Source organism: Mytilus trossulus, chromosome 10, assembly GCF_036588685.1.
Source record: "Mytilus trossulus isolate FHL-02 chromosome 10, PNRI_Mtr1.1.1.hap1, whole genome shotgun sequence".
NCBI classification, from domain to species: domain Eukaryota; kingdom Metazoa; phylum Mollusca; class Bivalvia; order Mytilida; family Mytilidae; genus Mytilus; species Mytilus trossulus.
Window position 1 is genome coordinate 28,534,799 of NC_086382.1, and position 21,873 is coordinate 28,556,671.

A 21,873-nucleotide genomic window follows, 5' to 3' on the forward strand; every position below is an offset into this window, starting at 1 on the left:
TTTGATATTTGTGTTTGCACTGAACACAAGTTAGGTTATTTAACCCTCAACGTGTTTAGTTTAGTTTAAACATATTTATTTATAGTTGATTGGAAAACAAGTTTTGCAACTTATATTTACCTCTTTCCACTTTGCATGTGCAAGTACTGCCTTGAAGCGACATTAGCCTGCTCTTTTTTCGAAATCTACAAGTGTGTCTTTTTACGTGCAAGAGATATCAACGTGTATATTTGAAATTGCAAACAGAAGATCATTGCTTAATCATCGTATTTTTTTTAAGCAGATTAATAGAACAGCAACACAGACAATTCTCCGATGATCCAGTTTCCCTAACAAGTTCGTCAAAATCAAGATTTTTAAAGTGTAATAAAAATTCAAACTGAAACCCATAAATACGATTGTCGTAAAAGTACGAGGTAATAACTTAGATCACAAAATGTAATTGGATCCCCTGTGCTGACTTCAGACAGAATGATAGCACTTGCTGAGATACATTTTCTCATTGCAGAAATGTCCTTTACACACTGAGTGGGATGTACTAGTTAGTACAAGAAGGTAGAATGTCAAAACTAAAATTATATAACCGTTTTCTTCTCATTCCAATGACGAAGAATGGAAGTTCATCAAACTTTAATAGAATCTGTAGGTGGGTGTTTCAATAAAGGAATGTATCACTATGCATGTCTTTTTTTGGAGAACTTCCTTTCATTTTACGATCTTCTATTATGTAATACTTAAATCCTGAGTAAATTCAACGCATCTTGTAAATCTTCGCATATTAAATTCTTTAAAATAAGCACATAGATTGTAAGGTTTAACGAAAATGTTCAACTTATTTCAATATGATTTTAAAAAGACAAAACACGCATTGTATTTGGGTGATCTTTCAAACTTCTGATTTTCGTCTTATAGAGCATTTTTTTTCGTTTAACATACAAACACTATTTGTTTTACATAAATTAAGTTTATCTCTTCTGAATTCTGTTCACTGATGTCTTTTTGTAATCCTGGATTTCTAGTTAATATATGACCAATACTTTACAAAAACATATATATAATGAAGCTCAGAAATTGAGAACAATTTTTGTTTTGCTTTCTTCAAAATTTTCTTTTTCATTTTCTTTTACGTCAACCAGTGTCTGTGCAGACAGTTGATGAATGAGGGGTACATATAGAAAACATGTCGTCTTTTTATCTAAAAAAAACATATCACCGAAAATACCTTGTTGATAAATATTCCATATCATTTTCACAAATAATACACGATGGCTCTTAAGTAAAGATTCTGGGTGCTGACGTTGTTTATTGTCTAAATAACGTGTCATATTATTCTTTTTTTTTGTCTTTATAAATATTACTCAAACAGTTTAAGTCGGTTTTTGGTGATATTCATTAAAGACCTGACTTTGTACTCATTTATTACGTCATTATGATTTTTTTTCTGTGATAATTGTTATATTTTTGTCTTTCATTTTTGTTAATGTGCTCTGTCTATATTCCCTTTTGTGTTTCTTTGATACATATCGTTTGTGTGTTATTGTTGGGTTACATTTTTCATTTGTGACTTTCATTTTTGCTAAAGTGCTTTGTCTATATGTTTTTGTGTGTGTTTCTTTGATACGTTTGAAGTGGCTTTATATTATTGGGCATTGTAAAGTTTTGTATTCTCGTCTTTCATTTAATGTTATGTGCTTAGTTTATATATAAAAAAGAAGATGTGATATGATTGCCAAGGAGACAATTATCTACTAGAGACAGAAATGTTACAGAAATTAACAACTATATGTCACCGTACGGTCTTCAACAATGAGCAAAGCCCATATCGCATAGTCAGCTATCAAAGGCCCCGAAACGACAATGTAAAACAATTCAAATGAGGAAACTAACGGCCTTATTTATATAAAAATTGAACGAAAAATAAATATGTATATGCCTTATTCTGCTTTTTTGTTTGTGTTTATAGTTATTAAGATTTAAACACACGGTTGACTGCTGCACCACTATTGTTGACGTTTTTGTTACCTTTTATGTCTGTTTGTTGTGTTCACACATCGTTGTCAATATAATGGAATTCGATGCAACTGTCGTACAAATAATTAGTTTAGCTAGCTGTTAAACTAGGTTTAATCAATCATGTTTTACAGAAGAAAATCCCTGCATTAAGTCAGGAATATGACATTTGTTTTCCATTCCTTTGATGTGTTTGAACTTTTGATTTTGCCTTTTGATAAGGGACTTTCCGTTTGAATTTTCTTACTTTCGTAATCGTTCCGATCCTGGATTTCCCGTTAAATATATCTTCAAATATAAAAAAAAATTGGTATGATTGCCAATGAGACAACTCTCCGCAAGTTACCAAAATGAAACAGAAATTAACAATTATAGGTCACCACACGGACTTCAACAATGAGCAAAGCCCATACCGCATAGTCAAACTACGTTAGTTTTCTATCAGTTATATGGATCTTTTTTTATTTGTAATGATATTTTCTGTTTCCCAACAAATACTTATATTGTTGAAAGTTGTAGTTTTTTTTGTTTATGAACGCCACACATTGTGTGAAAATCAAAACATCCCAATGTTCAATAACTATTTTTGTTTGATGTGTGTTCATACATTACCTCTCTGATGTTTAAAAGATTTCAGCAAAAACATAAATTAAACAAATAACAATCTTTCAACTTGTTTTTCAATGTATCAATCACAATGGTATATATACTGACATGTTTTCTATTTTCTATGCTAGTAAATAACACTGTCGAATTTAATTGCATTGGAAACATCACGCAACAAGTTGATAGAGTTCATATCCCCCCCCCCCCCCCCCCCCCCCAGTAAACATGTTTGATATTACATCGTTTGTCCTCAAATACGGATAGTCTGCTACCCGTTGCGCTAGATAATGCGCATAAACAATAGGCTGTTTGGTCTTAAAAAATTACCTGTACAACACCAACATTTGTTTGGCTTAAAAATGTTTGAAAAGTTCCGTTTCGATTTAGCAAGGCGATTTCTACATTCAGGCAATACGGCACTAAAATCAAATTGTTTATGCTACTGTAATAATTTTCATTTTTCTTATTCGAATAGTATGACATTTTGTTAACTGTAAATTAACAGGTAATGACCGTATCAATGATATTACATTTCAGCCATACAGTGTTGACTATCGTGCAAGTGATATCATCCTGAACGAAACGTTGTCCAGTAATGGAGTTAACCCAAAGGGTGCATCAAATCTTGAAACGTAATTGGCTTATAATCTTTTATGTCAATTTCTTTTTTCGTCTTTATAAAACTCATGATAGCAGTTTGGGATGCATGATTTAGAACAAATTATATTTTTACATAAAAGAAAATGATAATTAAATCGCGCCAGAAAGGTTTTATTTCATGTAACCAAGAAATCATTGCATACATTATAAAACCGAGCCTTTAGAACAGAGGAAAGGAGATCAATACCTGTTTTTAACTAGTTACCAAAGGCTAGTGTGATACACCAGACGCGCGTTTAGTCTACATAAGACTCAACAATGAAACAACTATAAAGTTGATGATCATTGAGGACCCAAAATTCTTATAATTGCTGTGTTTATCCTGTGTTTGTTTTGTGTCGGTATTGCTATGACAAAAAATAGTTTAATTTGTTTAACAACATAAAATTATATAAACTACTGTAACTTTCAACGTTTTACGTTTGAGTATACAAAGCTTTAAAATGCTTGGTATCTGCTGGATTGTGACATTGTCCTAAACACTTTTATATTTTCCTATACCTTAATACATATGTAATCTTTCATATTTGTACCAGGAAAATTCTAAATCAATTATAAATCATATTATTTACTTTCTGTACCTGATAACCTTGATATATTACAGGCCCGTAGCCAGGAATTTCCAAAGGGGGGTTCGTTGGACTCACAAACTCGACTTTAACAGTCACAATTCGAACAGAACATTGACTTTAACAGTGTTTATTTGTTTTCAAGGGGGGGGGGGGGGGGGGGTTCGTCCGAACCCCCCGAACCCCCCTGGCTACGGGTATGTATTAGTTATTTTAGTGATTGTGATCTTTATTTCTTTGCAGAAGATTTACGGTGAGCATTATGTGACATTTACTTTTACACAATCAACCATAAAACAAAATCTAATAAAGAACTAATAAAATAAGAAAGACATTGTAATTATATTACTAATTAAAATAGGGACATACTTTAACAGATCACAATGTTGATATTTCATGACCAAAGGATTTTTTCTATGATATTGCACTAGAAAAAAATATCGGTGCTCAACAACCTGTAAGTATAAAAAATCGTCTTATGATATTGACTTTATCATAAAAAAACCCCGTGAAAACAAAACTTTTTGTCTGTGATTCAACATTTATTCACCATAACACCAAACAACAAATTTTATTTAATGATTAAGATGTATTTAACATCAAAAGGATTACGGAAATTACGATTGTTAATTGAACAGCCAATTGAAACAACCAATGCACTTGCCAAAAATATTGTTATCTGTTAAAGGATAACCATTGTAGCTACTTTATGTTAAAATAAATTGTTTTCAGTTAATATTAAATTGAAATAAAAAGGTCAATTCTTTAAAGTCCAAACACTTTAAAGAATATAATACACAGGAAATTCTTGCTTTAAGGGGAGAAGCTGGGAAACGAAACTTCGATATTTCAATATTTATATGTTTTGTTGGTTGCCTATACTGCATGGTAGACGGACTAAGGAAGTAGGCTATTAAAACTTTTAAACGTTGAAACATATATATCGTTTCGTTTGCATTAATACATTAAGCTGTGGTCACGCCTTACCGGATAGCTCGAACGGAGGACTACAGGATGAAAAAAAGTTTCCGTTTACCAAATGTTATCTGATAGGAGTCCGTTAGTGTTCTAATCAAACAAAACCGACGTGTAACGAATGCCAAGCGGACACATACAGGACATGCAACGTACGCGAAACGGAAGCGTACCGGACGGAACGGATATCGAACAAACATTTTACAGACGAGTACCGTATAAAACGGTCACATAATAGAAGCTAACCTGATACAAAGGACTAATGGACATGAACGGATTGAAAAAAAGTTATCCGTTCGGCGTCTGTTTGCGCTTTCCGGTAAGGTGGGACCGAGGGCTTATGTAATCTCTCATATTTGTTTCAGGAAAATGTTGAAGCTTCAATCTAATTAAACTATTTTTTTTTACTTAATAACCTCAATATATTGGCTAATTATTTTTTATGATTGTGAACTTTATTTCTTTGCTAAAGATTTACGAAGGGCATCATGACATTTATTTCTTACACAATCTACCATCTTCTTAAATCTAATAAAAAAACTAATAAAACAAAATAGACATTGTCATAATATTACTAATGAGATTAGAGACATATTTTTATAGATGATAATTGTGATATTTCGTGACCCAGGGATTTGTTTATATTATTGCACTAGTTGATGTATATTTAAGAAAAAATGATCCGTGCTCATCAACGTGTAAGAAATAAAATCGTCTTAAAATATTGTCAATATCTGAAAATGAAACATTATTGAGTATGCGAGCCACAAAAGAAATTAAACTCAGAGGACCTAAAAAAAAAATTAAATGAAAATAAAATCACTTTTTATATCAAACAGGCCATTAAGTGTGTGGACCAATCGTACCTGTACCTTTCGTTAACGAAAGACTGATCAGTGACGCTTAAATAAATAAATATAAAAAGCCAAAAATAGCACGAATATAAAGAGCATTGAGGATTCAAATTTCTGAAAGGGTTTGCCAAATATAGTTTAGGCTATCCAGTTCTGACGTAGGCAGTTCTCAATTTTTTTTCGAAAAAGGCAAAGCTGGGTAAATATCTAGTTTGTCGGATATTTCATGTAAACTTAGAAGTGCTGACTTCTTGACAAACTATATCAATAAACGTATACAATCTACAAAGGCTTACCGTGTATTTATACAAACCAATATCATTGAATAAAATTAATGTTTATTGAAATGTATTAAACAAGAACATTAGGGATATGCATTTATTGTAAAATCTTAAACACCACAAGCCATAAATAGCAATGAATGGTTAAAACAACAAGAATGAGGGCATTATATGAACATTAATTTTGTTATATTTTAACTATGTTAATCGTTTCGATCCAAATAGAAAATTTAACCTCAAAACTTATTTACACGTGCACGTACAAAAATGTTACATGTATTTCCGTTGTTCATTTTGTATCGTATAATGGGTGAAATATATATAATCGCTTAAAATTATAAAAATAATGTCGAGAGAGGCTGTTTATATGGGAAAAGGGTTGAATACGCCATAATCGAACAAGTCAAAACAAAAAAAAAGAGGACAAAACCATGAACAAAAGAAAACTAATTACATAGTAAAAATGAAAAAAAATAAATTATAAAATTCTTCAAAAACACTTATTTATCGGACTTTAATTAACCATCATAAATGAAATAAGAAGGCTTTTGACTTTATCCTGAGTTTGTCATAATTTTACGACCATTATTTTCTATGGAGAATATTTACATTATGAATATTGTTTGAAATGAAAGAAAATTAATAAATGTTGGTTTTATAAGATTTTTATAAATGCGTATAATCGTTTTTGATGAATGAAAACTATTATGTATTGATGCAATAATAGAAAGAATATATATAACTGGGCACCATGTGTCCATGATATGCAGTTTTAGGTTCAACTAATGTAAATTAACTGTAGGAAAGTACAAAGGTAACGTTAAATTATCCAAAAATACTAATTATTATAGTGAATTACTCTGTTTGTTTGGCTTTTGAACTTTTTTGATCTGAGCGTCACTGATGAGTCTTATGTAGACGAAACGCGCGTCTGGCGTATAAAAAAATTATAATCCTGGTACTTTTGATAACTATTTACACCACTGGGTCGATGCCACTGCTGGTGGACGTTTCGTCCCCGAGGGTATCACCAGGCCAGTAGTCAGCACTTTGGTGTTGACATGAATATCAATTACATGGTCATTTTTATAAATTTTCTGTTTACAAAACTTTGAATTTTACGAAATACTAAGGATTTTCTTACCCCAGGAGTAGATTACCTTAGATGTATTTGGCACAACTTTTTGAAATTTTGGGTCCTCAATGCTCTTCAACTTTGTATTTGTTTGGCTTTTGAACTTTTTTGATCTGAGCGTCACTGATGAGTCTTATGTAGACGAAACGCGCGTCTGGCGTATAAAAAATTATAATCCTGGTACTTTTGATAACTATTTACATAGACGTTATAATTATCAAACTAGAGAGTTGTCCAGTATGTTGTACAATCCTTGTTAGAGAAGAGTAAGGACTCATGGTGTGTGTTTCAATCAAATTGATATACATAAACAACAAAATGAAACCATTTAAGAGTAAACCTATAATTAAAATAAACTATGCACATTATACTGTGACAATGTTGTATTGAATTGTAAACTTAAGACTTTGGTAGGCTTGAGAACAAATCTTTCCGACACAAAATATAACTTTGTCTTCCAAATTGTAAACTTTCCATTTCTATATAGAAAAAAATCCCTAACGCATGTCTTTGAAGCATACGTATCCCATTTGATACAATATTTTAGATTTTTCGATAGATTTCATAATTTCCTTGATAGAGTCGCTGCGTATGGGATTTGTATAAAACCAAAAGTTCCAAATGGTAATTCGTTGAACAATGTTGAGGTCATCCCTTTGCAAGAAAGACGCCATCATTATTTTGTTGACCGAAAATATCATTGATACGTAGTCCCTTTGTATTTTTAGTCTAATATGAATAGAATTTTCTGCATTTTTGGATATGAGCAAACATGTACACCCACTTGTATTAGTATGACGTCCATTATCACTGAACTAGTATGCATATTTGTTTATGTGCTAGCTGAAGGACGCCTACGGATGCGGGAGTTTCTCGCTACATTGAAGACCTATTGGTGGTCTTCGGCTGTTGTCTGCTCTATGGTCGGGTTGTAGTCGCTTTGACACCTTCCCCATTTTCATTCTCAATTTTATTATCAATACTTTTATCGTAGTATAGCATACGATGCGTCATTAGTCGCGCCTACTTAGTAGAGATTTCCAATAAAATGACATACGTACCTAACTCGACGTACGCACGTAACGGGACCGGTTATTGCTAACCAATTAATTTTGTTAAATGCGTTACTCAAGTTTTAACAAAGTATTCCTATACTATGAAACCCATTCATAATAAATTTTATCAATATCAAATATTTCTAAGGTGCTGAAAAACGAAAGAAATCATGATTTCTATATATCACGTGATTATTGATATTCCCGCCTAAACTTAACTGTCATAAGACCACGTATATATACGTATCTTTACCTATCATACGATTCATTGGAGTTGTCTTTCATGGTTTTGACAATGACTTTGATTTTGAGATAAAATTGCAAAATTTTATGGATTATTATTTGATATTTTAATTGTATTGATTTTGTTTGTCGTTATCAGATAGATTCTTCTTTTTGATCTTTTTTATGTTTTATAATATTCAATTTCCGTGGGTATTAATTTATATAGGAAAATGAGCTCAAAATGTTAATCAGAACGTGTCTAAGTTAAATTTGAAAACTGGGATTGCATCATAATTTATTAAGTACCATTTCAAACGTTCTCTCCCTCTGCACCTCAATTTACAATCTTCTAAAAACAAATTCAACAGGGAATACGTACGTTAACGGGAAGTGAATATTTAAAAAAAACCATTATAGGTCATGTACTTCTTTAAATTTTAGTAGATGACATATTCTTTTCTTTCAAATGAAAGTCAACGAACATTATAAAAGGAAAAATGTAGTTGATCATAATGTGTGTAAATAAATGTGTACACCAATTCGTTAGATTGTAATTAAGAAGGTGTGCATTGACCACTGTGGATAGTAAACTATCAACTTATTATAGTAATTTGTTAAAAATATCCTGTTCCCAAGTATTTCTAAATAAAAGTGGATGAGAATGTCAATTAACATAGCTGTTAAATTTTTGAGACAACTATAATGTCTCTTCAGTCTTTACGGGAATTTTCTTTTACTCGTATTTATTCAATTAGAAGTAGATTCAAAAGCTATCGCATATATTGATTGACTTAAGTTTCAACTTTTGTCTCGCTTTGGAGGTATATATATATAAAAGTGACAACTATGCCACAGATCCAATGACAGGATCACCAGTGAAGGTGTTACACGACTGAAAAAAACCCATTTTAAATTCATAATTATATACTTGTATATGGGATTTACTGGTAGCAAGCTAGCCCCGAATACAAATTCAATTATTCTGTTGGACCCCCTGATCGAATGACTTTAAGACTGCATTTTCCGGCTTCTCCACCAAGCATGATGCATTCACGTGCAAGAGCAGGTATTGGTTAACTCGTAGAAAGACAAGTGATTCTTTATAGTGGTTACGCTCATTTGTTAGCAAGCATATGAAAATGCTACTCTTAATTGTCGGGCATGTTTAAAAAGGTATATGTATTTATCATTATAATTAATTTTCATTATCCTCAATATTTATGTAATATTTGTCGCTGGATATAAGACAAACATCAGTATCATCATCATCATAAGTGCTATAGCTTGAGGCATAATCTTCGTCGTAAGTACATATATTATATATAGCTTGAGGCTTCTTCGTCGTAAGTATAACGTGAGGTTTAATTCTTGTTTTATATTTCAGCCGGTTTATTTCGAGAACTTATCTTACGCGTGCATATCTATGATACATAGTTTTTATAAATATCCAAGTTATAGCCAATTATAGAAGTATGTTTATCAAATGATCATGATCACAGTTAAAACAGATAGATAGGGATTGACTCGTGAGACTGAAACAAAGCATAAAAACAGCTAGCCATTTCTAGTACTTCCAAATACTAGTAAGCTCCATGTACCGAAATGATAGTATCAACAGCTGCTGAACACTATCTTTTAAACAACTACAACTAATAAATAAAGAATTATTATCCCGTTTATAATATTGATTTCGTACTGTTACACCATTGTCCTAGTAGGGATGTGACTGTTCCAAGTCAGAAAATTTTAATTCAGTGCTAATCGTTTGTTGTTGTGTTTTTGTTGATTTTTTTTTAAGATTAATTTGCCTGTTAGTTTTTGTTGTTTTACATTTGACATTTTGAAGCCTCTTATAGCTGATTATGCTGTATGGGCTTTGCTCATTGTTGAAACCCCTTCGTTGGACTATAGTTGTTAAAATTTCTGTGTCATTTGTTCTCTTGTGAAGAGTTGTCTCATTGAAAATCATACTACACCTTGATTTTTGTATATATCACAAATTAAGAATAGAAAATTCATAGATACTCTAGAAAAGCGAGACCTTTTGTCATGTCAAAATTACAGAGTATCTGTAGGACCATTATTAGTGGTCATAATTGTATAGCAGATTTTAAGTAATGCCCATGTGTCCATTAGATTGCACGTCAGTATCACATTTCTGTATTCAGTGAGCGGTATTGGCTTTGCTCATTGTTGAAGGCCGTACAGTGACCTATAGTTGTTAATGTTTGTGTCATGTTGGTCTTTTGTGGGTAGTTGTCTCATTGGCAGTCATACCACATCTTCTTTTTTATATATACTAAATCACGGGAAAAAAGACTAATCGTAGTCTTAAACTTTTAAATCACATACGAGATGCCTAATGTTCAGACATTGTTGTTTTTTAAAGTATTTATCAAAGTAAAACGACAATCATTTACGTTTTTTTTTCGTGCAATATACAGTTCGTCATTATTGCCGGATCCAAGATATTTGAAAGAGGGTGACTGACGAGCGAAGCGATGCAAAAAACAATTTGGACAATATACGCTAACATAATATTGTGGAAAACATGAGCTTTTAAAACTTATTTAGCGATCGACAAGGGGGGGGGGGGTACGCCCACTACCCCAGTATTCTCGGATGCAAGTTTAGGTTTACTTAAACAAAAGCGACGCCCCTTAATTTGGTATAGGTAAAGACGAGAAAATACTTTAGAAAATTATATCATTGATATGAATTTCTGCCCACATCAAATTATCTTCAATTAAATTATAGAAAAATATTATTTTGTTTTAAAAGTCGAGTACACCTTTTACATTCGGGTGTGTTTGAATTTACTTTAAACGTTAAATCTTTTTAAAACAATAAAGAGGCAACATTCTCGCTTCGGAATTCGTTTTTTTAATATTAGTATGCTAAATTTCGTCTTGGTTGTTTTTAAAATTCATAATGTGAGAAGAACTCAAATATGGGTCAAGTGAAATGACAAGAAATGATGGGTGTGTTTGATTACAAGTTGCTAATTTACTTGTTCCATTATAGTATTTATGTCAATAAAATCATTCAAAGTTTAATGACAAAATATTTAAAGAGTAAAAAAAATAGTTGGGGTTGAATTTTACTGAAGGCATATTCCAGCAACAATGCGTGTTCAAAGAGCAAAACATGCATGCAGTGTATGCTCCCCTCCGTCATGCGTCAATGCAGTAGGACGACATACGTTGAGTTAGGTCGGTTATGTCGAGTAAAGTCATTTTATTGGAAATCTCTACTAAGGTTTACGATATATATTTTCATTTCAAGAATAACACAGCATGACCACTAAGAAATTTTAGCATGTTGTACCATAAATAATATTATTTTTCATTTCGTCAAATTAAATCAACATTAATGTCTCAAAATATGGTCGGAAATTAATTATTATAGAATATCATTTGATTTTCTTGTTTTTGTTATAATATATTATATACACATATAAACACGTTCTCTTGTATGAAGAGGTTTCTTTGATTAGTATCTAAACCCATTTAAGTATAGATTAAAGTTTTCAAATTTAAACTTATGATAAGGTTTTGAAAGGGCAATGACTTCAAATCACTTCTGATAAAAAAAAACTACTTGACCACTTTTACATCTTCATTTTTTAAGAAAAAAAAATACTTCATACAATGCGTGTGGCATTCAATTATACTTTGAGCAAAGACTTATAATAAACGTAAAAACAAGTTTAGATTGATTTAAATCATTTAGAACATTTGAACCATACCCCGTTCATTCTGACATGAAAGAAAGAATATGTGAAGTACAACATGTCAATGAGACACAATTTACGAAGTAAAACATCAAAACACACCAACACGCAGTGATAAAAATAAAACTTCGTCAATATGAGACACTTTTGAATTGTATATATTATATTCCAAGTTTACATTCCTCAGCGTCTGCAAAATAGAGACTTAAAAAAGAAATGCCATTATCATGTCCCCCAAAGGACGAAAGCATTTAGATGAACATCGAGGTTTCAGTCGTGTGATTACAGCAGATGTCATGTATTCTGACAAGAATGAAAGAAAATGTGAAGAAAAATGTCAATGAGACACAGCCAAACGAAGAAAAACCTTAAGAGATCAACAAGTCTTCACGTATTAGAAACTTAGAAGTGTTGATATAATAGCTCAAGTTCATCATTATTCATTGTATGCAAATACAGAACTAGATACATATGTCATCATCAGATTCTCCAAAGGACAAAAACATTAAGATCAGATTTAAAATAACCACTGACGATGTTACTGACATGTGAAAACAGCTGATGTCATGTACAGTATTAAAACATATGAAAACCCGGAAGTCAAGATAAAAGTAAACATTCTAACTGTGACCGTCACCAACAAGAATATGACAAATTAGAACGCTATTCCCTCTACGTGATTGTTTTGTGTCTTACAATTTGCTTCTTTCTAGCCATTGAATCAATGGAAATTATTTACGGAGGTGTCAATATCCACTGATGAAAACTGTTGAAATTAAAGCTTCAAGTTCGATGACTTTTTATTAATCACTTGTATTTATTGGGGGGAAGAAGGATGATATGTGTTATGATCAAAATGAGATATTGAAATTTACCATTTAAGTTCAATTCTAATTCCTCCTTTCTTTTCGTCGATCTATTGCGACATTCTACATGCTAGTTGAAGTCCAAGCAATTGTAAGTAAATCGCTGATAGTGAAAATTATTTATGTCTTTTTATCAGTCATTATAATAAGATAGATGTTCAGGAAATGGCAATCACTATCCATATCCAACACCGGTGACTTTGTTAGACAAGGAACTTGAGACATATTTACATTTATGAATCCAGCATAACGGGCAAATATATAGGCATTACGAAGGCACAAAGGAAGCTCGCCTAACTATTTTAGTATCCTTGTATGCCCTTTACTTAGCACTTCATGCAAATGTTTTGGTACTTCAGTATACTTTTGACTTTTCATTCTATTCTTTTTATAATTTTCGAATCCCTTTAAGTCAATTTAACAAAAGGCAATCGTGTGAACTTGTGCATTTCGATGACAACAACATATATCGATAACTAATGTTACTAGTATTCGAAAAAAAAGTTTAAGAACTTGACCCTTGCGAATATACAAAGCTTGTTATAATCGCTCGAAGGAATTTACAGTTATTACTGCAATAATGTTCAGCATAAATGGTAACAATCATGATAATGACTTCTGCTTAACCTACATATCGATATCAACACAGTTTTGTCAGCAGTGTATTAAAGATAGTTATCACATGTACCAGGCATATAATGTGATACGCAAGACGTGCATTTCATCTACATAAGACTCACCAGTGACGCTCAGATAAAAAAAAAGTTATGGCTGTCTTTTGTTTCGGTTTACCAAAAACAGCTAAAGCTGAAGAGCATTGGAGACCCACAATTATCAAAAATTACGGCTAAGGTAATCCATGCCTGGGATAAGAAAATCATTTGTTTTTCGAATAATTCGTACTTTTGCAAACAGTAAATTTATCAAAATCCCGTATTTGTGAGATTTGCTAAAAATAGTGAGAAAAATTTCCAATGAAATACTAGAAACAGTGTGATGTAGGCTTGATGTAATTGAAACAATCAACACAGATTATCCTATGATCATTATTTTAAATAATTAGCGCTTCTAAGCAAAGATTGTCATCTTACAAATTATTGAAAGTCTTCAGAAGATTATCAGAAGAGCGAATATCGGACAGGAAATAATAGATAATTCGAAGGTCAATTAAATCACATATAAACCGAAACAAGAGACTGCAATAATTATATCCATTTTCTGAGAGATAAAATGTATTTACTGAGAAGTATCTACCGAAACCAATTGTACACCAAACATTTTACAGTTAATATATACAATGTACAAGTAAAACACGTTTAGACGGTAAATAGCAATGTTCTTTTATGAAAAATGAAATTCATACAGATAAACCAACTAAGAAATTACAAATTTTCAGCAATCTTTGATATACATTGCTACCTGCTGTGTACATGTATATCTTCTAAGGGTACTAATACAACGGAGAAATCAATAAGTTTCATACCGATATGTTACAGTAGAGCAGATAAAGTCTATCTGTCAATTCTATTATTCGTTGCTAGACATAAAATGCATATCATGTAATCAAATCTTATGTGATACATCAATAATATTAGGTTTTCTAGATCCATAATGAGAGCGTTACTTTTACACTAAAAAGTCGGATGGCATCAATTTTTACAGTTGAAAACTAAGTGGACGACATAAAAATATTATTTTGTTTTGAAAACAAACATAACAAAAGCAAAAAATAGAGCAATAAAGAACCAAAAGAAATATAAAAAAATGATAATCTATTCCTACTTTGTAAAGGTGTTAACATAGAATTACGTGTATAAAATAAATGTACTACATAAAATTATTAGCAAAGGTTCGTTACAAGTATCATTGCTTAAGAACCGTGTTCAATTAGAAAAAAAAAGTTGGTATCTGTTTTCTTTTGGTGTTCTACTATCATAAAATTATCAGCTGCATGTAGGATCAGTACATTTCTTGTTTTCATTCCCGTTTGAATGGTATAACATTAGTAATTTTGGGGCCTTTTATAGCTTGCTGCTCGGTGTGAGCCGTACCTTGACCTGTAACGGTTTACTTTTATAAATTGTTATTTGAATTGAGAGTTGTCTCATTGGCACTTATACCACATCTGCCTATATCTATAACATTATATTAAAAATCATACTAGCATCAATAGATCTTGTTAATATCATGATTTGACATTATATCTTATAAAAATATAAAAAGATGTGGTGCCAGACTCACTCAATGTATTTGTATCGGTAGATCTCAATACGATCTACTTCATCATGTCGAGGTTTTTGTCGTCTGTTATACGTTATTTTTTAATTAAGTGCTTTTCTTGTACAGATTTTAATTGTATTGTCTCTTACAAATATACGAATAACGTACATTCTATCGCTGATCAGTAATATAAGTATTTTTGAAGATTAGTTTAACACTACCATATGTATAGTCATAAGTCTGACCAAAGCCATTAAACTTGATTGTGGTTACCTGATTCTTCTCATAAAATTTAAAGTTTAACTTAAATTTTATTTTTTATTTGGATAATCTATGTTGATGACATAATTATATATATCTATATTGTTTCTGTTATCTCTTCATACTTTTTATAGACTATAATGACGATTTAAAGTTACAGCTTTTTTCCTAGTGCACGTAGAGCTTGACTTTGGGTAGCTTGCTTGCTTCGATTCTATATTGTACACATGTAATTGGGATAACGTCCAATATTTTTTAATATAATATATAAATGTTTAATTATATATAAACAGGAAGATGCGGTATGATTGCAAATGAGACAACTGTCCACAAGAGACCAAAATGACACAGACATTTTAAAACAAATATAGGTCATCGTACGGCCTTCAACAATGAGCAAAGCCCATACCGCATAGTCAGCTATAAAAGGTCCCGATAGGACAATGTAAAACAATTCATACTATGCCTATATATATATTTTGTTTGAAGATGTGAATCTTCATTACAAAGCTTGAATAAACGTTTATACAAACAAAGCAAGCAAGTCAAATAAAGTTTTACTCTACAAGCATTAGGAAATTAGCTGTAAATATATTGATTAGAAACATAACTATAAATGTTGATGATTGAATGGTGGCCTCTGGATATATTTTTTTGTAATTTTTGTCGTTTGGTTACTGTCTCATGAACGTATACCCTACATTTCATTTTAAACATAATTATAGTTATCAAAGGTACCAGAATTATAATTTAGTACGCCAGACGCGCGTTTCGTCTACATTTAAGACTCATCAGTGACGATCATATCAAAATATTTATAAAGCCAAACAAGTACAAAGTTGAACATATTAAGATAAATATAATGTAATAAATATTTAGGGGATGTGTTATGAAAACTTCTTGGCTGACTGGGAAATGATTTCCGAAAATATAATTCCTTTATACCTTTACATATGACCCCTTATCATACCAAAACTGTTCCGGAAGAGAAATCAAAGAAACAACATCGAAAGACAGATTAGACCTACTTAACACAACTCCGGCGACATCAAATTTCATTGAACAACACGAAAGATGTTTTAAATAAATCAAAAGAAATTCTTAAATCGTGTTAAATTAAATCATCTTTATCAGTGCTGAATCTGAAAAAATACGGGGACATGGTATACCATTAAAGAATCGACCGAAAACTCAACAGTAGCATGACTGTGTGTAAGACTGAAGTTTTAATCTTTCACGCAACGAATTATTACTGTGGATTCAATTATATTCGTTGGGTAACAATTTTCTTGAATTTCGTGGGTACAGAGGAACGACGAGTTTATCTACAAATAAGTTTTAAATTTTCAAAAGTAATGTATTTAGACTTTGCAAAAACCACGAAATTAAATATCCACGAATACGCAATTGATTTCTCTAACCACGAAAAAAATGAATCCACAGAATACCTTTATATAAAAAAAAAAAGATTCAGTTTGATTGTTAATGAAACAGCTCTTAAAAAATACCAAAATGATGCAAAAGTAGACAGTTACATATATCGACATATATTATATGACCTTCAATAACGAGCAAAACCTTAACCACACTGCTAGCAATAAAAGGCCTCTAGATGACAAATGTAAAGCAGTTCAAACGATAAAACTAGCGGCCTGATTTATGTACAAAACAATAGATGAAAAACAATATGATATACAGCAACAAATGACAACCACTGTTACCAATTCGCGTTACCTAACTGCTAGATTTTTAAAAAAAAAACAAGCAAAAACAAATCAAAGTAAAACTAAACGACTATGAGCAATTTAATGGTACAAAATATATATAGAACAAATAAGAATTATTACTCACCAAATGCAAGTGCCAGAAGATCGGACAATGCTAGAGACGCAAGATAGTAATTTGTCACAGTTCGCATGTAAAAGTTTTTCAAAATAACTACAAAAGTAAACAGGTTCCCCATAATCCCTGTGAAAAATATAGTTGTATAGATAGCTGTAAGACCAATAACAATTGGGAACCTATTCCTTTTAGGTCCAAGGTACAACGACATATATTCCCTTTGGTTGAAATTTGTTGAATTTGGTACCAGAGCTAAACCCGTGGTTACATTTGCCAAAAAGTCACCATTCATAAATTCATTGAAAGATAGTGCAAACAGATCGTCGTTGTCTTGAGTATAGTATGAGTCGTTCGTGTCCCAATCATTGTTCGAAATTCCATCAATAATTTCACTAGGTGACGTGCCATTGACCATAATTAGCGCTTCGAAGCACGGTCATCCTAACATTCTTAATATTAACTTAGATAGCTATTTCATTAAAGATGATCATTGCTAATTTACTGTTACAACTAGATTAATTTAACAAGATCTCAGTAATAAACTCATACAAGCATACTAATTTGATATGATCAGTAACGATACAGAAATACAACTCTATTACCAATTTTACATGGCCACGGATAATTGTTTCTAGTACGATACGAAGCATATACTACACATTCACTAATCCACAGTCAAAACCATTTAGCACTTTTTTAAATGACATTTTTTTAAATTACAATATATCTCGATAGTCATTTGCAAACATTAAAAAAAATCCAATTCAAAATCTCACCCGCACTTAAAATAACCTCACTTTGAAACTGTCTTGATTGATTATTTCAACGAGCACTTGCAATAAGTTTACTACTTTCAAATTAGTTATCATTAAACTATATTAGAGCCCCGGTGTCTAATTTTACAACAAAGACTAATAATTGTCCGCTTCTCTAAAATAAAAGTGACATATAATTAATGACTTCTGCGAAACAAATTGAATATCGATCCTTTGTCCTTATTCGTATATTGCTTTAAGTCAACATAAATAAAATCTGTAATAAAATATTCCTTTTTTAATCTTGTATTTTACTAGGAGCACAAAAACAATAGTTATTTCCGGAAAAGCCATTCGTTACATTCCCCAATTATCTTTTACATTAGTTTACGACTATCGCAAAACTACTAGTTAGTTGCTTTCACGTAAAATGGCGTTCTTTTTAACTTGTTTGACCCGACGTGCTTTTACCACTACAAAACAGTGATCCATTCATGGACATATGTTACTAACTTGTTACATGAAATGATCTACGATATTAACGTTGCTACTTATATAATGTCAGACATAAATTTCTGTAATCGTCTCATTCATGACAAGTTTTTCTGACGTGGATGTTCTTTTTATACAAGAAATCGTATTTTGTTTAATAATGATATTATACTTATTAAGATTTTTTAACAGCATTATAATATACTTAGACAAAAGCAAAAACTAATAAAAAGAAATGCTAAGATTATTTATTGGAAAGTGTGATACCGCTTATGAAGGGAACGACCATTTAACCTTGAAAAGGGGGAGGGGAGAATATGTCTATTTTCTTAATATAAAATGCTTTGATCCCCACATTGATAAACAAATATCGTAGTGAAGCAGATAAAGCATATTTTTCGGTTGTGTGACAATTTCTTTAACTTTTATCATAACAAATAAGTAAAGCAGTAGGGCTTTATAACATTTTATGTAAATGAAAGCTTAGACTGCACATAAATATTTTTGTCGCATTTTATGACATATTTTTTTTGCTTCAATATTTCGGATAAGCAATGTACGTTTTATCAATTACTAGAATAGTGAAAGATGTTACGCTTGGAGCGTTCAAAATACAATTACTGTTTTTGTGTGCTGAATTAAAGACTTCTGTCTACAGTAAATTACGATTTTAAGTGTGTTTATTACTTTTCAAAAGTATTATCTTTGAGATAAGTATATGTTATATTATGTACATTAAATGACTAGTTACTTCTTGCGAACAATTGACAACTCATCACTATTTTACATTATCACTCGCATTATACATTAATTATGTTACTTATAACTTCTGCATTTAATCAACCAATTCAATAACACTTGGACCAGTTTCTTAATGAAATGTTATCGTGAGATAACCAAGAATTATCTATATATAATGCTGAAAATTACCCAAAGGAATCTACTTGAAATAAATTGAATATAAACAGCAATGACTATTTAAATACTTCAGTTTTACACAGGCCTGAAACTCTACACAAAAATTCACGATACAAGGGAAGATTTTCCGTTTTCTATTGTCAATTTTCCGTTTTTTGAATGGGGATGATTCTTTGGCACCGTCTAACGTGTTTCCCAACTCGTTTGTTATGTCCGTGTCTGTTGTGACGTTTTGGATTTTAATGGACCTAATCTATGTATTACTGGTAGATTATTAAGTCATGGATTTCGTAACCACAAATTACTTAAAACTTTCACTAAAACCTACATAGATACAAATACTTAATTTAGAAGTTTGGTTGTACTTATTGCAAACGCTATAATTAGCCATCATACGTTTTTCTTTTACTTTTTTCATGTGCGGTATTTTCATGTGTGGTATGATTGCCAATATGAAAACTCTTCAAGCGAGACCAAATGATAACTTACTACAATAGACCATCGCACGACCTTCAACAATGAGCGAGACATATACTGCATAGTCAGCCATAAAAGACCAATAGGCAAACAACGCAAAGGATAAAGGGAAATAACCCAACAAACACTAAAATACAGGCTCCTGACTTGAAACAGTCACATATAGTCTTAATGTGAGGCATGACTACATGAGATTCGTCACAATTAGGTGTTTTGATAACATAACATCCTTTATAAAAAATGAAGAAGAATATCAGTTAACGCGCTGATCCTTTTATACAGATAAATGAATGTAAAAATTTCACTTTATGTTTTCAAGAAATGCATGTTTGTTCGTGTAGCTTTATTTTTCGATTAAAACAAGGGCTGCAGTAAATTTTATATTATTGTGCACTAAATTTACCAAAAAAAAAACCAACATAAAAAAAACCAACACAAAATTCGATGATCATCATTTATAGAGTAACAAGCAACAGAAGTAAACACTTGATTGCATTATTTGAAATCATGGTTTTAATAAAGAGATTTGAGCGACGCAAATGTACCTGTGTAATGATGGCACACGTTTTCTTTGTTTTCCCCCCATTCAAACTGCACTACGGTACCAATATACTGTTATCGCGCGCATGACAACGTTATCAATATCAATTTAGGTCATTAGGATTAATCAGAAAATATGTTTCTGTCTGTTTGCATTTCGGAAGATTGTCAATTTCCACTCATCAAAACATAAAATTGCCGTCTAATCTTTTTGCTCTGAGAGATAGGCATGTTCAATCTGCCGTATTACTTACAAACACAAGGGATGAATTTCACAAATGACAGTGAGAATTGACCTTCAGAAAAACCAATAAACAATCCTTAAGTCATGCCGTATTAAACCGGTGACAGGAGGACAAGCATATTGTTGATAAATTTGTGATGTTCCACGAAAAAGCAAAATTGATTTAAAAAGGCTTTACTTACTTAATTCATCGGCATTATCTTTGATATCTAAGACTCTCGACCCAATTCAAAATGTGTAATAGTAAACCGTTATAGGTCAAAGTACGACCTTCGACACAGATTTGGAATCACACCGAACAGCAAGCGTTACAGCCCCCAAAAATGTCACAGATAATTAACATACAGACAACACAATAAGCAATGCTTAATGTATTCCATATTAAACCGGTGACAGGAGGACACGCATATTGTTGATACATTTGTGATGTCCCAGTAAAAAGCAAAATTTATTTTAAAAGGCTTTACTTACAAAGTTTATCGGCATTATCTTAGATATCTTAGACTCTCGACCCAATTCAAAGTGTGTAATAGTAAACCATTATAGGTCAAATTACGATCTTCATCACGGAGCATTGGCTCACACTAAATAACAAGCTGTGAAGAGCCCCAAAATAAATAGTATTTGAAAATAAAAACAGAAAAACAACGGTCTAATCTATAAAAAAAAACCACGAGAAACGAGAAAAACTTGTGAACCGCATCAACAAATGACAAGCACTGAATAACAAGTTTCTTTTTATTCTAAATCTTTTTAATCGAAACATTTTTATTCTAAATATTTTTATTCTAATTTTTTTTTAGTTCTAAATCAATTATAGTACTTGTACGGTTGATGATTTCTCCAGCTACGACCATGTGATTACATTGGAATTAGATGGCAAATGCACCTTCTGTTTTGGAGTAGGATGGGGTGGGTTGGAGTGGGGGTTCACCTATTATGTCGGACAACCTGGATTAAGTTTATGATACTGGTTTGAAGTTTAAAAATTAATCGTAACCTAGTGTTCTTTTACTGTGATTTATTTGCTGATCAGTTACTTTTAAAAAGCCACAGTTAACAGATGAATTAAGGCAAACGAAGAAACAATTGATTTGTTATTTCTTGCAGAATTGGAAAGAATAATGATCTCAAGAAATTGAGCAGATGTTTAGC

The 21,873-nt window shown here is 31.6% G+C and overlaps 1 protein-coding gene across 4 annotated transcripts in view; it reads right to left on the bottom strand.

Moving 5' to 3' along the window:
• LOC134687167 (pyrokinin-1 receptor-like) overlaps positions 1-21,873 on the bottom strand; it is a 119,168-nt gene that overhangs the window by 13,200 nt on the left and 84,095 nt on the right. The window contains exon 1 of one of the 4 annotated variants that reach the window (XM_063547214.1): positions 17,302-18,546. The exons of the other annotated variants lie outside the window; for them this stretch is intronic. Within the exon in view, the coding sequence (XP_063403284.1) occupies positions 17,302-17,707 (406 nt within the window). The 5' untranslated portion in view covers positions 17,708-18,546. Of the gene's footprint in view, positions 1-17,301; positions 18,547-21,873 lie in introns of those variants that run through there. 4 annotated transcript variants of the gene reach the window in all.